We start from the raw sequence: 12,440 nt of genomic DNA, 5'->3' as shown, positions 1-12,440 counted from the left end.
AAGGCCAAAAAAAGGCACGAAGAGGCTTTGGCAGACAGAGTAAAAATAAATCCAAAGGGTTTCTATAAGTACATTAAAAGTAAAAGATTAATGAGGGATAAAATTGGACCTCTTGTAGATAGTGAGGGTAGGCTGAGTGAGAAGTCAGAGGAAATGGGGGAAATTTTGAATGATTTCTTTGCCTCAGTATTCACTAGGGAAAAAAATTGAACCAGTTGAGGTAAAGAAAAATAGTGGGGAGATAATGAAGCATACAAGGATAACCGAGGAGGTAGTGATGGCTGTGTTGAAAAAGATAAAGGTGGATAAATCTCCGGGACCGGACAAAATATTCCCAAGGACACTCAGGAAGGCTAGTGGACAGATAGTGTGGCCATTAACAGAGATATTTAGGATGTCACTGGCCACGGGGGTAGTGCCAAAGGATTGGAGGGTGGCGCATGTGGTTCCGCTGTTTAAGAAAGGGTCTAAATGTAAACCTGGGAATTATAGGCCCGTGAGTCTGATGTCTGTGGTGGGCAAGTTGATGGAAAGTGTTCTGAGGGATGGTATTTACAATTATTTGGAGGTACAGGGATTGCTAGGGAGTCATCAGCATTGTTTTGTCAGGGGTAGATCATGCTTGACAAACCTGATTGAGTTTTTCGAGGGGGTTACAAAAAAGGTTGATGAAGGGAAAGCTGTGGATGTTGTCTATTTAGACTTTAGTAAAGATTTTGACAAAGTTCCCTGCAGGAGACTAGGAAAAAAGGTGGAGGCATTAGGTATAAATGAGGAGGTAGTGAAATGGATTCAGCAATGGTTGGATGGGAGGTGTCAGCGAGTGGTAGAAAATTGTTTGTCCAATTGGAGGCCAGTGACTAGTGGAGTTCCTCAGGGATCGGTCGTCGGTCCACTATTGTTTGTTATATATATTAACGATCTGGAAATAGGGGTGGAGAATTGGATAAGCAAGTTTGCGGATGATACAAAGATTAGTGGTGTTGTGGACAGTGAGGAAGATTACTGTAGATTAAAAGGTGATTTAGGAAGGCTGGAGGTGTGGGCTGAGAAATGGCTGATGGAATTTAATACAGATAAGTGTGAGGTGTTAAATTTTGTAAAGGCAAATCTAAATAGGTCATATGCATTAAATGGTAGGCTATTGAGATGTGCAGAGCAACAAAGGGATTTAGGAGTTGTGGTAAATAGTACCCCCAGGGCTGATACTCAGGTAGATGGTGTGGTGAAGAAGGCATTTGGAATGTTGGCCTTCATAAATCGGAGTATTGAATTCAAGAGTAGGGAGGTTATGATGAAATTGTACAAGGCATTGGTGAGGCCAAATTTGGAGTACTGTGTACAGTTTTGGCACCAAATTATAGGAAAGATATAAACAAAATAGAGAGAGTGCAGAGAAGGTTCACGAGAATGTTGACAGGATTTCAAGGTTTGAGTTACAGGGAAAGGTTGTGCAGACTGGGGCTTTTTTCTCTGGGGCGTAGAAGATTGAGAGGGGACTTGATAGAGGTGTTTAAGATTTTAAAAGGGACAGAGTAAACGTGGATAGGCTTTTTCAATTCAGAGTGGGGGAGATTCAAACTAGAGGGCATGGTTTAAGATTGAAGGGGGAAAATTATAAGGGGAACATGAAGGGAAATTTCTTTACGCAAAGGGTGGTGGGGATGTGGAATGAGCTTCCGACAGACGTGGTCGAGGCGGGATCATTGGTTACATTTAAGGAAAGACTAGATAGTTACATGGATAGGACAGGACTGGAGGGGTATGGACCGGGCACTGGTCAGTGGGACTAGGAGGGTGGGGATTTGTTACGGCATGGACTAGTAGGGCTGAACTGGCCTGTTCTGTGCTGTAAGTGGTTATATGGTCTTGGTGAATGTCTATTACTGCTGGGTTTTGGGGGCCTTTGGGCTCATAACATCAGGCAGTGGGTCAGAGTGGGAAAATGGTGGGGCAGACTCAATGGCTCAATAGTCTATTTCTGCTCCTAAGTCTTAAGGACATGGACAAGAGACATGTAAGCATTTCAATTAAAATGGACACAAGTAAATGTGCAATCACCTTCTCCGACTATATACAGTGTCACAAGTGATTGAATAGATTATTTTTTTAAATCAAGAAGAGCTATTCTTCACATTAGAATTAGACAGCTAATTCTTGTGATTTTTCTAAAGCATGACCCAAGTCCTCCGCTGATTAGATGTTGCACAATGGCTGCCATTTAAGTTGACAAAATAATTATCCAGTCATTAAGAATGACAGAGGAACAAAGTGTTATATGACAATGATTTTACTTTTAAATGTCACATGTCTCAACAATGTTCTTCCTTTGTTACTTCTCCTGGTGCTAAAGTGCAAATCCCATGAAACCTTATACATGAAAGATGGAGTAGGAGTTTAAATCAATCTGGCTCATGGAAAATTATAAAGCATTTAATCCTCAAGCAATTACAACTTCAAAATGACAACCAGGAGATGGAATTGCAACTTACTACTTCTTTATCCAATAGTAATGAAAGCACCCTTGTTGCCATACCTGATACAATTAAAATTCCACACAGTTCCTCATAATCTCCAGTTTAAGTTTCCACTATCTATCCCAAAGCATGGGCTCTTAATCTTTCAAATAATTTATTCTTGCCCAATTATCACAGAACACAATATGCATCACTTTCTTCAGTGATAACATTGACAAATTGATCCTCCAATCGATTTTTGTTTTGTTGATTTGTTCTTCCATCTTTCTGTATCATAACTCTTTTATTTACAAATGTGATTACTTACTCTATTTTACCCACATTCAGAAATGCAATTTTCAAACATTTTTGGATGTGTTGTACTTGGGAGTATGTGGGCTCATAGGCCAGAAACACCTGTTACCATGCTGTATTTCCAAATTTAAAAATACTTCATGGTTCATTTCATTGGAAGATAATGTATGGGATGGCAATCAGGCTATTGATGGTGGAATGTTTCTTTCTTCATCAAGTTATCTTGGGTCAATGTCAATGCAAGTTATGAATTAGAGTTGGCTATCTAAATTGTCAAGAAAAAATAAATAACTGAACACTGGATTTTGGGCTGCTGGTCATGAAAATCACGTTAGAATTTTCCTGTCATGTACCTTTTTCCTTTCATATTTTAAGTCTACTGGTATAGTTCCAAAAAAAAAAGCAAGCTATTTTGATCAGTGCAAGTGCTATGCATATATCATCTTTGGCCTGCTTAATCAGGATAGATCCAGACAGGCTATAAAAGCAGTTCACATGTACGGATGTTGTGCATTACATTGATATGGATTGAATACATGTTGATGCACATGTTCTTCAGGCAACAGCATAATGAGTGTACTTAACAATAGCATTTATTGTCTTCAAGAAGATTCAATACAGCAGAAATGTCTCACCAATATCGCCACAGCTGCGATACTTTCTGTTACATTTGTGGCAAGTGTATGCTTAATGCTAAATTCAATAAAAGTTAATGTTTCTCCAACTTCCTATGTGATACTGCAAATCTGAAATTATCTTTATGTTCATCTTGAAGATGTCGATCATAATCCCAAGTTGTTTTTTTTCAGGAAGCAAACCTCTTGGAAAAATTAGTCAACCAGTGAATTGTAGCTTTTCCAAATGGAAAATGGAAATCAGTCAAAGAAATATGATAGAAAAGATAGCCATTAATAAAATAAAAGTAAATCAAAATACTTGGTCATGAGACTCCCAAAGTCACCAGGAATAAGGTATAAAGCAAAGAAAAATGCATTTGCAACAAAAATGGAAGTGCAAGAAGAACTCAGCCAGTCAAGAAGCAAACATGCATGGAAAAAGCAGTTGGAGACCAGTTCTGAGGAAAGATCACTGATCCAAAACATTGACCGGCTTCTCTTTCCCTAGGAATGAGGCAGAACAGGCTTGGACTTTTGACTATGCTAGGAACTGACTGACCAACAAAAGACAGATTATGACTGGATCCTTAAATTGGCAGCATAGGACTATTGGTGTCCAGCAAGAACCTGTACTGAAATTACAACTATTCACTGTTATGAGGTGGCAATAAAACATTGAGCAAAGATTGAGCAAATGGGTAAAAGCATGGCAAATTAATTTCAATGCAGACAAATATGTAGTCATCCGCTTTAGACTTAAAAATGTTGGAGCAGAGTATTTTCTAAATGGTGAAAAGTATGAAACAGTGAAGATTCACCAAGCATTTTCCTTTTATACTATTCCAAAGAAGCAGAAATACTGGAAGCTTTGACATGAAGTGGCAACATCACACGGAATAGAAGGGAAAAGACAGCTGTAAGGGAGATTGAACCAAAAAAGAGTGCAGATGCTGGGGTCAAGTGCAATACATGAGGGGATCTGAGATGTCCTTGTTTGGCTTCTACAGCCCCTCCTTACCTGGGTGGAGAAAAATGGAATATTTTAATTTAATTTAGAGATGGAGTACAGGAGCAAGGCCCATGAGCCAAAATTCAACCATGTGATAAATTAACCTCCTAACCCCATACATCTTTGGATATCAGGAACTCATTAATCAAAGGACAGTTTTCATCAGGAGGACAAAACAAACCAAATGCCCTTTACGCCTTCTGGTTATGAGTTTGTGGGGTTTGATATGAGGATACCCCACTCCTCAAAAAGGAATAGCGTGTGATGAATGGATTTAGGTGAGTTGAGGTTGCACAGGTCCAGACCCACCATCTTGACAAACCCTGCCAGATCCAATGGTATGGAGAGGTCCAAGACAGCTGGGGGAAGTTCTGTTGTAGTCAATGGCCAGACCAAGCAAGGGATGCCCTTTCTGCACTTCACAGCATATGTTTTTTTGGATGGCCATTGACCCTACAAGAGGATTCATTCACCCTTTGACAGGTCTTGCTCTTCATCCTGCAGGGTGTCCAGCCACCCTCCACACCAAGCAAGCCTGGTGGGGGAGCCAGTTTAAGCGCCAACCACCCAACAGGTAGTACTACTGGGTTACATGGTACCAGTAACACTCAGACACGTGATCTGACTATACACTCAGGCCCTTTTCTACTTATCAAATGCCACGATGAAGAGAGCTCCTAATCATCAGCCAATAGAGGCCAGGTGATGCTGAAAATCACTTCACATCACCTTATGTGCTGATTGCAATACACAAGGCAGCCCATGATCCCATTAGCTGATGACTTGCTATAATATCTATACTTAAGGAAGAGGCACAATGCAGAGGAACTGCATTCAACAGTTCCTGTGGAGCTGTAACAATGCTGTGCAGGTCATATTGACATTGTCTGTGAGATCATTAACTTTTCTCAGCTTGAATCTGTTTTGTGGATGGTCTCATTCTGAGACAGGATGAAAGGAGCCTTCTCCTGCATGATACTGCAGATGTTGGAATACAGATCATAAGGTAAACTCCTGGAAGAAATCAATAACTTAAGCAGCATCGGTGGCAAAGGAATGGTCAACATTTCAGGTTGCATTTCTGCATCAGTGTTGAGAGTGTACGGCACTTTGGAGAGATGAGATCAAGTCTAGAAGCAGCTGGATGGAATTTGATGAAGGTGGAGCCAGGTGGGAAAGGAGAAAGGATGAGTGTTGGGAAAAGGCTGGTGGGTAATAGGTGGAAACACAAGAGTAGAAAAGGCAGATGGAGCCTGATGGGGCAGTGAAAGAGGAAAAGTAGAGACAGATGCTGGTAGATAATAGGTGGAACAAGATATTGGATGGATAATGGGCAGTTGACTCTAGGTGTAGAGGAAAGATGAGCCAAGGTAGAAGAAACAGAAGTAAAACATGAATGTCTGCAGGTGTGTGGTTGAAGAGAAAACAAACTGTTGGAGAAACTCAACAGATCAAACATAATACTTTTTATAGATACACAACCAACATTTCAGGCTTGAGTCCTTCACTTAGGTAAGAAACCCAGGCAGTAGATAGTGGTGTGTGGATGATGGCAAATGCAACCAGTTGAGGAAGAGAGATGAATCTGGATAACAAGAGGTTTTTTTTAGTGGGGGGGGGGTGTTGTGATGGAAAAAATGAACTAAAGGAGAGGGACTCTGGATGGAAGTGAGAAGAAACAACCCTGTTATCATTATGGCACGAATCTTCTAAGATTGTAGGTCAATTAGATATTTTCTTTTTTTTTCCTTTTGTAATTCCCATCTCGCGTGTCGCTCATAACTTTCTCCCAAATGCCACCTTCGCAGTTTCCAGTGGAGTTGTTGCATATTATGTTGGAGGTGCAGTTGATGTCAGACGGTCACAGTTCACTAATTCTCTTTCCCCAAGACAGAACGGTTCTGTGCATCATCCCAAAACATTGTAAATCTTCCCCCCCCCCCCCCAAAGAAAGCGGGTGGGATATGTTGTCCGCTCACTCTAGTCAAGTCACGAGTGGTTCTGCAATTTTGCTATCGGTCTGCCAAGAGACCAGATCTTACTGAAAACGATTCTTTAAAAAAAAATACAGGTCGGTAATTTCTTGCCAGTGAAAATTTGACTTGATTTTTAAAACTTCTTTATTTCTATAGCATGGTATCTAGGCAGCATAACTTTTCTACAATTTTAACCAGATCTATTTCATTGGCTAATCCCTCGGTTCTTTAACAATTCAGTCCGTGAACAGCAACTTTTCCACATCTCCCGAGAACCAAAACCATCAGGTTGTATCAAACTTCTCCTACCTTTCACGTCCTGGGTTGGGCAGTCGCTGGGGAATTCCGCCTGCTCGGGTCTGCCGTCGACCACGAAGTAAATGATTTTTGTCGTATTCATTGTCAGTGTGAGACGGGGGAAATCGGTCACGGTCCGTACCGTGCGGCAGAGCGCTTGCTGCTGGCCAGAAACGTCAGACGGGCTGGCAAGACGGGGACTCGAGTGAAGTGATCCAACTCTCGGCGCTGCGAGAGTGCGCGAAGTGCAGGGTTGTGACCAACGATGAAGGGGCAGGTTGGTTGGGTTCGTGGCAACTGAGGTCCTTGTAGTGCATGTCCTGGGAAGGAAAGCAAAATGCTGCGGTTAACAGAAAATGGAAATCTGCGAAACAAGTAGAAGTCCTCAACAGATCCCATTCCACCCGTTACATTCTCTTTCAACTCCACCTCCCCCACCCCAACTTCCGAAGGGCACAAGGGGTTGAAAACGGGAATTTCCAGATTCAAGGACACTTCTTTCCTGCTGTTAGCAGACTCTTGAATTGACCTCTAACCACCATGTACTTACTGTCCTATCCCTAACCATAAACTACTCTGGGATGTCCTGAACTACTTAGCAACTTATCTCTCGACTTCGTAACAACACAATGCAGAAGAAATTCAGCGGGTCAAACAATGTTGCAAATAAATAGATAATCAACGTTTCGGGTTTGAGCTCTTGATAAAGAGCTGTAATGCTGCCGCAAAACAAGGAATTTTGTGACATGTTCAAAACAATAAATTCTGATTATGAATTCTATATTTTGTATTTACTATCTCAGTTTTAGCGAATTTAATGCAGTTTTTCGTGAGATACCTGTTTAGCTACAGCAAGTAAGAATTTTAGTACCAATGTCATTGTACAATGTATATGACAATAAACTCATTGCACCAGCTCTTTGTAAAAGTTGTTTTAAATTTTGGGTTAGTGCAGTGATGCAAATGCTTCTATTTGTTCTGCATTCAAGTGTTGTATGGTGAAAGATGTATGCCCAGCAGGCCAATAATCTGACTTAAATTGGAGATGAAAATCGATTAGGACACAAATCCCAGAAGATTAGATGAGGCCCTTGGTGGCCCCTGAGCCTCTGGTCCCTTGTCTGTGCCAAGTTTGTTCCCAGTGCCTCTGGTCACTGATACAAGATCCAGTCTGGTTCCTCAATCTGTGATGTCCAGTTTATGTCCAATAATATCTCTAGATACCTGATGTGGGGTTTCATCACTTTCCCAGGAGACTAAAATTGACATCAGATGTGCCCTGGGCAGACAAAGGAGGGACAAAATCTTTTCTCTGGTCTATACCCTTAGGTACAGAACAACTTTGTTCAAAGTCACCACCTATGCCTGATAAGTTGGGGCTGAACAAGGGTTCTCATCCCTGCCACACAGTTTCAGTTAGTTTTCATGGAAAAATTAGGTATTTATGTCATAAGGGACTTTTTTTCTTTCACATTTGTCATGCCACAGAGCATCTGGACTTTTGCACCCTTGGTCAAATATGGTACTTAAAACAAGTGACATACTCAGAGGCATCCTGCAGCACCAATAGCCTGGACAATTTTATCTTTGATGCTAATTTCCTCTTTGCTCTCATATTTACAGGAACCATCTCACATATTTCCCTTCCCTTTCTGGATCTCTCTGTCCACCTCAGGACAAACATTTTTACAAGACCACACACCACCTTTCTGGATCTCTGTCCACCTCAAGACAAACAATTTTACAAGGCCACAGACCACCTTATTCACAATTACTATGCTCTGTCTCTTCTGAGGGTGCTGTTATTTTTTGTAAGCTCAAAGTTATTTAAAAATCCAAATAATTTTACATGACTTTTAAGCTGCTTAAATCTAGACTCTAAAGATTGAATAGCTTTGTCTCACACTAAGCTGAAGCACTGAACTCTGTATCCTTCTTTTGGATCATCTAAAGCTTGATCTTTTGCCTCATATGAAAATATTCTCTTCCTTCTACGTAGTTTTTTGTCTTGAAATTGTCTAAACTCCAACTGTAATTCAACTGCTTCAGCCAATTCATTTGTGCCTATTAGGGCATCATTAAAACTGCTCTCTCTAAATTCTTAGCCATGATCATCGTTTTTCAAATGACTCCATGCCTTCATCAATGTCCTTTGTTTCACCTTGTAGTTCCTTGCTTACATAGTTAACTTTAAAAAGTACTTCATGCCAAAATATCAAAGAAACTAAAAAATTGTAGTCTTTTAGCTGGTTTGCTCAAGATTCAGCTTCTGCTTTTATCTTGGGCTCATCTGTTACTTCTGATATTTCCACAAGTGCATCATATACTTCTCCAACCTGATAACAAATAGCTTTAACACTATCAATCCGACACTCCCACCTTGTGTTGCTCAAGGGTTTCACTGATAGCCCGGGTACATGTTTGTTAAAAACTGCCCACCTCTTAGTTGATGCTGAGAATATGTAGATCCTTTGCAAGATCCCAAAAAATGTTATAGCATCTGGACAACATTTGGCTACATCTCAGAGTAAAAGGTTATAATTGTGACATGCACAGGGTACAAAGAAAGCTCTTGAATTATCCTTCAACAGTTGTGCTTGTACTCCAGATGTGTGACCTTTCATGTTGCTACCATTGTCAATAGCCTTGGCCTTGAATGTCTTTCACCTCTAAATTTAATTCCTTCAGTGTGTTTAATAATGTTTTATATAAATCTTCTCCTGTGCTACTTTCAACCTGCATAAACTTTATGAAATGTTCATAAACACCTAAAGGAGCCAAGTTACCATCAGACACATACCTGATCGTTAGAGACACTTGCTCTTGGTGACTCATATCAGGTGTGCAGTCTAAAATTATGGAGTAGTACTTAGCTGCTTTTACGAGTTTCAGTATCTCATTCAAAACAGCTGTAGCCATAATGTCTAGTAGTTCATTCTGAGTATCTTTTCCTAAATAGTGATTATGAATTTTGTGGGTTTTGACTTTTAGCAAATGTTCTTCAAGAACAGGGTCAAACTTTCCAAACAGCTCAACAAGACCTAAAAAGTTTCCATTGTGTACACTCTCATTACCAACTTTTGCCTCTGTTCCTCTAAATGCTAGATTTCTCTTGGCAAGAAACTGCACTATTGCTACTAGCCTTTTGAATACTTGCTGCCAGTGCTTTGTATGTTCATTGATGATTATTTCAAGTTCTTTGTCAATTGTCTGTGCACTACAAAGTCTTTGGTGTAACTCCCAGAAACTCCATGTGGCTTCCAAATTGTTTTTAGAATGTTCATGCTCATACAACCTTGTATGAAGATTTGACCATTTGTTGAGTCCACGTTGATAATGCATTGGTTGTGTTCTTACTAAAAAGTTTACAATAAAAACAATTATATCAGCAGACAGAGTATATGATCCAAGGTCTTTCAACACACTTCCCATTTGAAAGTTTCCTCTTACAGTGAAACTTTGAAAAACACAATCCCTTTTCATTTCGTGGAAAGTTGTTCACTGGAATAGGAAGACCTTTCATTGTTAAATAATTTCTTACATTTCGATTTATGTATGCTGGCCAGATGGCTGGGTCATCATAAATGTTAATTACAACTGTAGCATTGAGCTTCGTCTTTTTTGGCTATAAGTGGACTTTCCGCTTTGGCACCGTTTTCTGGTGTATTGAGATTGTCTTCAATTTGATTCTCAGCTGCGTCATCCTTTTCTAACTTGTTATCAATTTCATCAACTGTAATTGGACTCAAGGCCGTATTGTCATTTTCTGAACTGTTTTTGTTTTCTTCATCCTCAATACACGAGTGCTTCAAAGATGGAGTGACAAAGATTTTGTGATAGCACCTCTATGTTTTTAATTTTCAGCTACCTTAGCCTTGGCCAGTGCTCGTTTCTGATTCCCGCTTAAATACTTATGCCCTTTGTCTCTATCTCTGCTTGTGCTTGCCATGTAAAATGACATACAAATTTTAAGCTGCTAATTCTCTTGGCTATATTTTTAAGGTAAAAGAAGTATATTTTAAAATGTTTAGACTTAAAATTACACAAAAAACTTGACATTAGCAATTTGTTATAAAAGTGGACTCGACATCCCTGATAACATATCTACGTTGTTCCAACAGTGGAACAATGTCGTCATCGTCGTTGGTACAACGCAAGAAACCAACGTTAATCCCATGTCATTTTGCTCATTAGCTTTACCTTGTTCCAACGTCAGCTGCTGACCTTGGAACAACGCACCCAACTCTCAACTTGTAAATGCCAGAACAGCAAAACAAGCAACCGATTCTGGATTTGTTGAATGACGACAACTTCGAATAAGATAAGAATTGCCTTTTTTTCGTAACGGTTAGGATAGTTAGATTAGGTTAGTTAGGTTAGTTAGTTAAGGTTACATTCCAGAACAGGTGGACGCACTTTAATTTTGCCGTTTTGTTTAGCTGATTTTCTGGTCAAATGTCTAGCGCTAGTTTGTCGCTAGATATTTGGCGAGAAAATTGGTGGAAAAATTGATGCGTGTAATGGATGAAATTCGCCCCCAAAGAAAACAATTTCCGCATGGTCAAGCTAAACTGTACCTGTTCCAAATCACCAAAAACATGAAATAAGCTAGATTAAGCCCTGGCAGTGCAATAGCATAGTTAGTAACAGTAGCCAAGTACTATTTTGATACTAAACCAAACCACTGCAAAATTATGAAACAATGACAGAGGCAGCCATGCTAAGAATATCTGGATCTTGTAAAGATGAATAACCCCAAGATGTACAGTACATGCCCCTATAGCTGAATAACCTTGTAAACCAGCTCGTAAGGATGTAGGCTATAACCCGCACAGCGACCTAGACGAGTAAAGAGCAACTTAAACTAACCTAACTTCAGGGTTATTCATCTTTACAAGACCCAAATATCTTAACCAATTCCATCTTCGATTGCTAACATGGTCAGAAATTCTAGGCTATTTACGTTCAGGCTAACTGCTTAAGCCTAAGCTATAGGCTAGGCCCTAGGCTAGCATGACACTATCTCAATCTCATATTAAAGTACAATTTCTCTTATTAATTAGCCTAAAGCCTGTTTTGATCTTAATAATAATAAGAGATACTTCATCAGTTCCGGAATACATCTATCTTACTGGGTCAAATGAATACGAAACAGAATTTTTGGCGAGGGAGACAAAGGAGGCCTATAACCAGTAGTTTAAACGAAGACATATTTCCTAAAAAAAATTTCACGGAGATAATACAATCAATTAAGGGCAATAACTTCACGAGTTCACTGACAAATCCCTCAGTTTATAAGGCCTCTAGTATTATTATTTTCTTACCAGTTTAAACCAAGTCCGTCACAGTGTTCTCTGCTCAAGTCCTGGGCTCAAACACGTGCATGGGGCCCCCTTGAGGCACGGGCCCCAATTTGATCAAATTGGTCAAAAAGGCTTAAAACTGGTCTTTTGATTGCAGGGGAAAATGCCAGGGACTGGGGAGGGGTGCATGGGGAGGGATAAGTGGACCATGGACACCCAAAGAGAATGGGCCATGGGGTAAGTAGAAAGAAGGGATAGGTAAAGATGTGACTGGTGATGGAAATATGTTGGAACTGGAAAAAAAATGGGGAGAATCATTTGTTGAATATGGAAGTTGGAGAGGTGAAATGTGAAAACATAAGAAATAGGAGCAGGAGTTGGCCATCGGCCTCTCAAGCCTGCTCCACCATTCTGATGATATGCTAATTTCCACCTACCTGTTTCCCCATATCCCATAAATCCCCTAC

The 12,440-nt window shown here is 40.1% G+C and overlaps 1 protein-coding gene across 1 annotated transcript in view; it reads right to left on the bottom strand.

Annotated features, from left to right (window-relative positions):
• The window catches only part of LOC138761931 (high affinity cGMP-specific 3',5'-cyclic phosphodiesterase 9A), a 145,031-nt gene that overhangs the window by 122,433 nt on the left and 10,158 nt on the right, over window positions 1-12,440 (bottom strand). Inside the window, exon 2 of the mRNA XM_069934916.1 lies at window positions 6,683-6,990. Within this exon, the coding sequence (XP_069791017.1) occupies window positions 6,683-6,773 (91 nt within the window). The 5' untranslated portion in view covers window positions 6,774-6,990. The remainder of the gene's footprint in view (window positions 1-6,682; window positions 6,991-12,440) is intronic.

This window comes from Narcine bancroftii, chromosome 4 (assembly GCF_036971445.1).
Source record: "Narcine bancroftii isolate sNarBan1 chromosome 4, sNarBan1.hap1, whole genome shotgun sequence".
In the NCBI taxonomy this organism is placed as follows: Eukaryota; Metazoa; Chordata; class Chondrichthyes; order Torpediniformes; family Narcinidae; genus Narcine; species Narcine bancroftii.
Note: the sequence above shows the minus strand (reverse complement) of the source record. Positions and strands in the feature narration are given on the sequence as shown.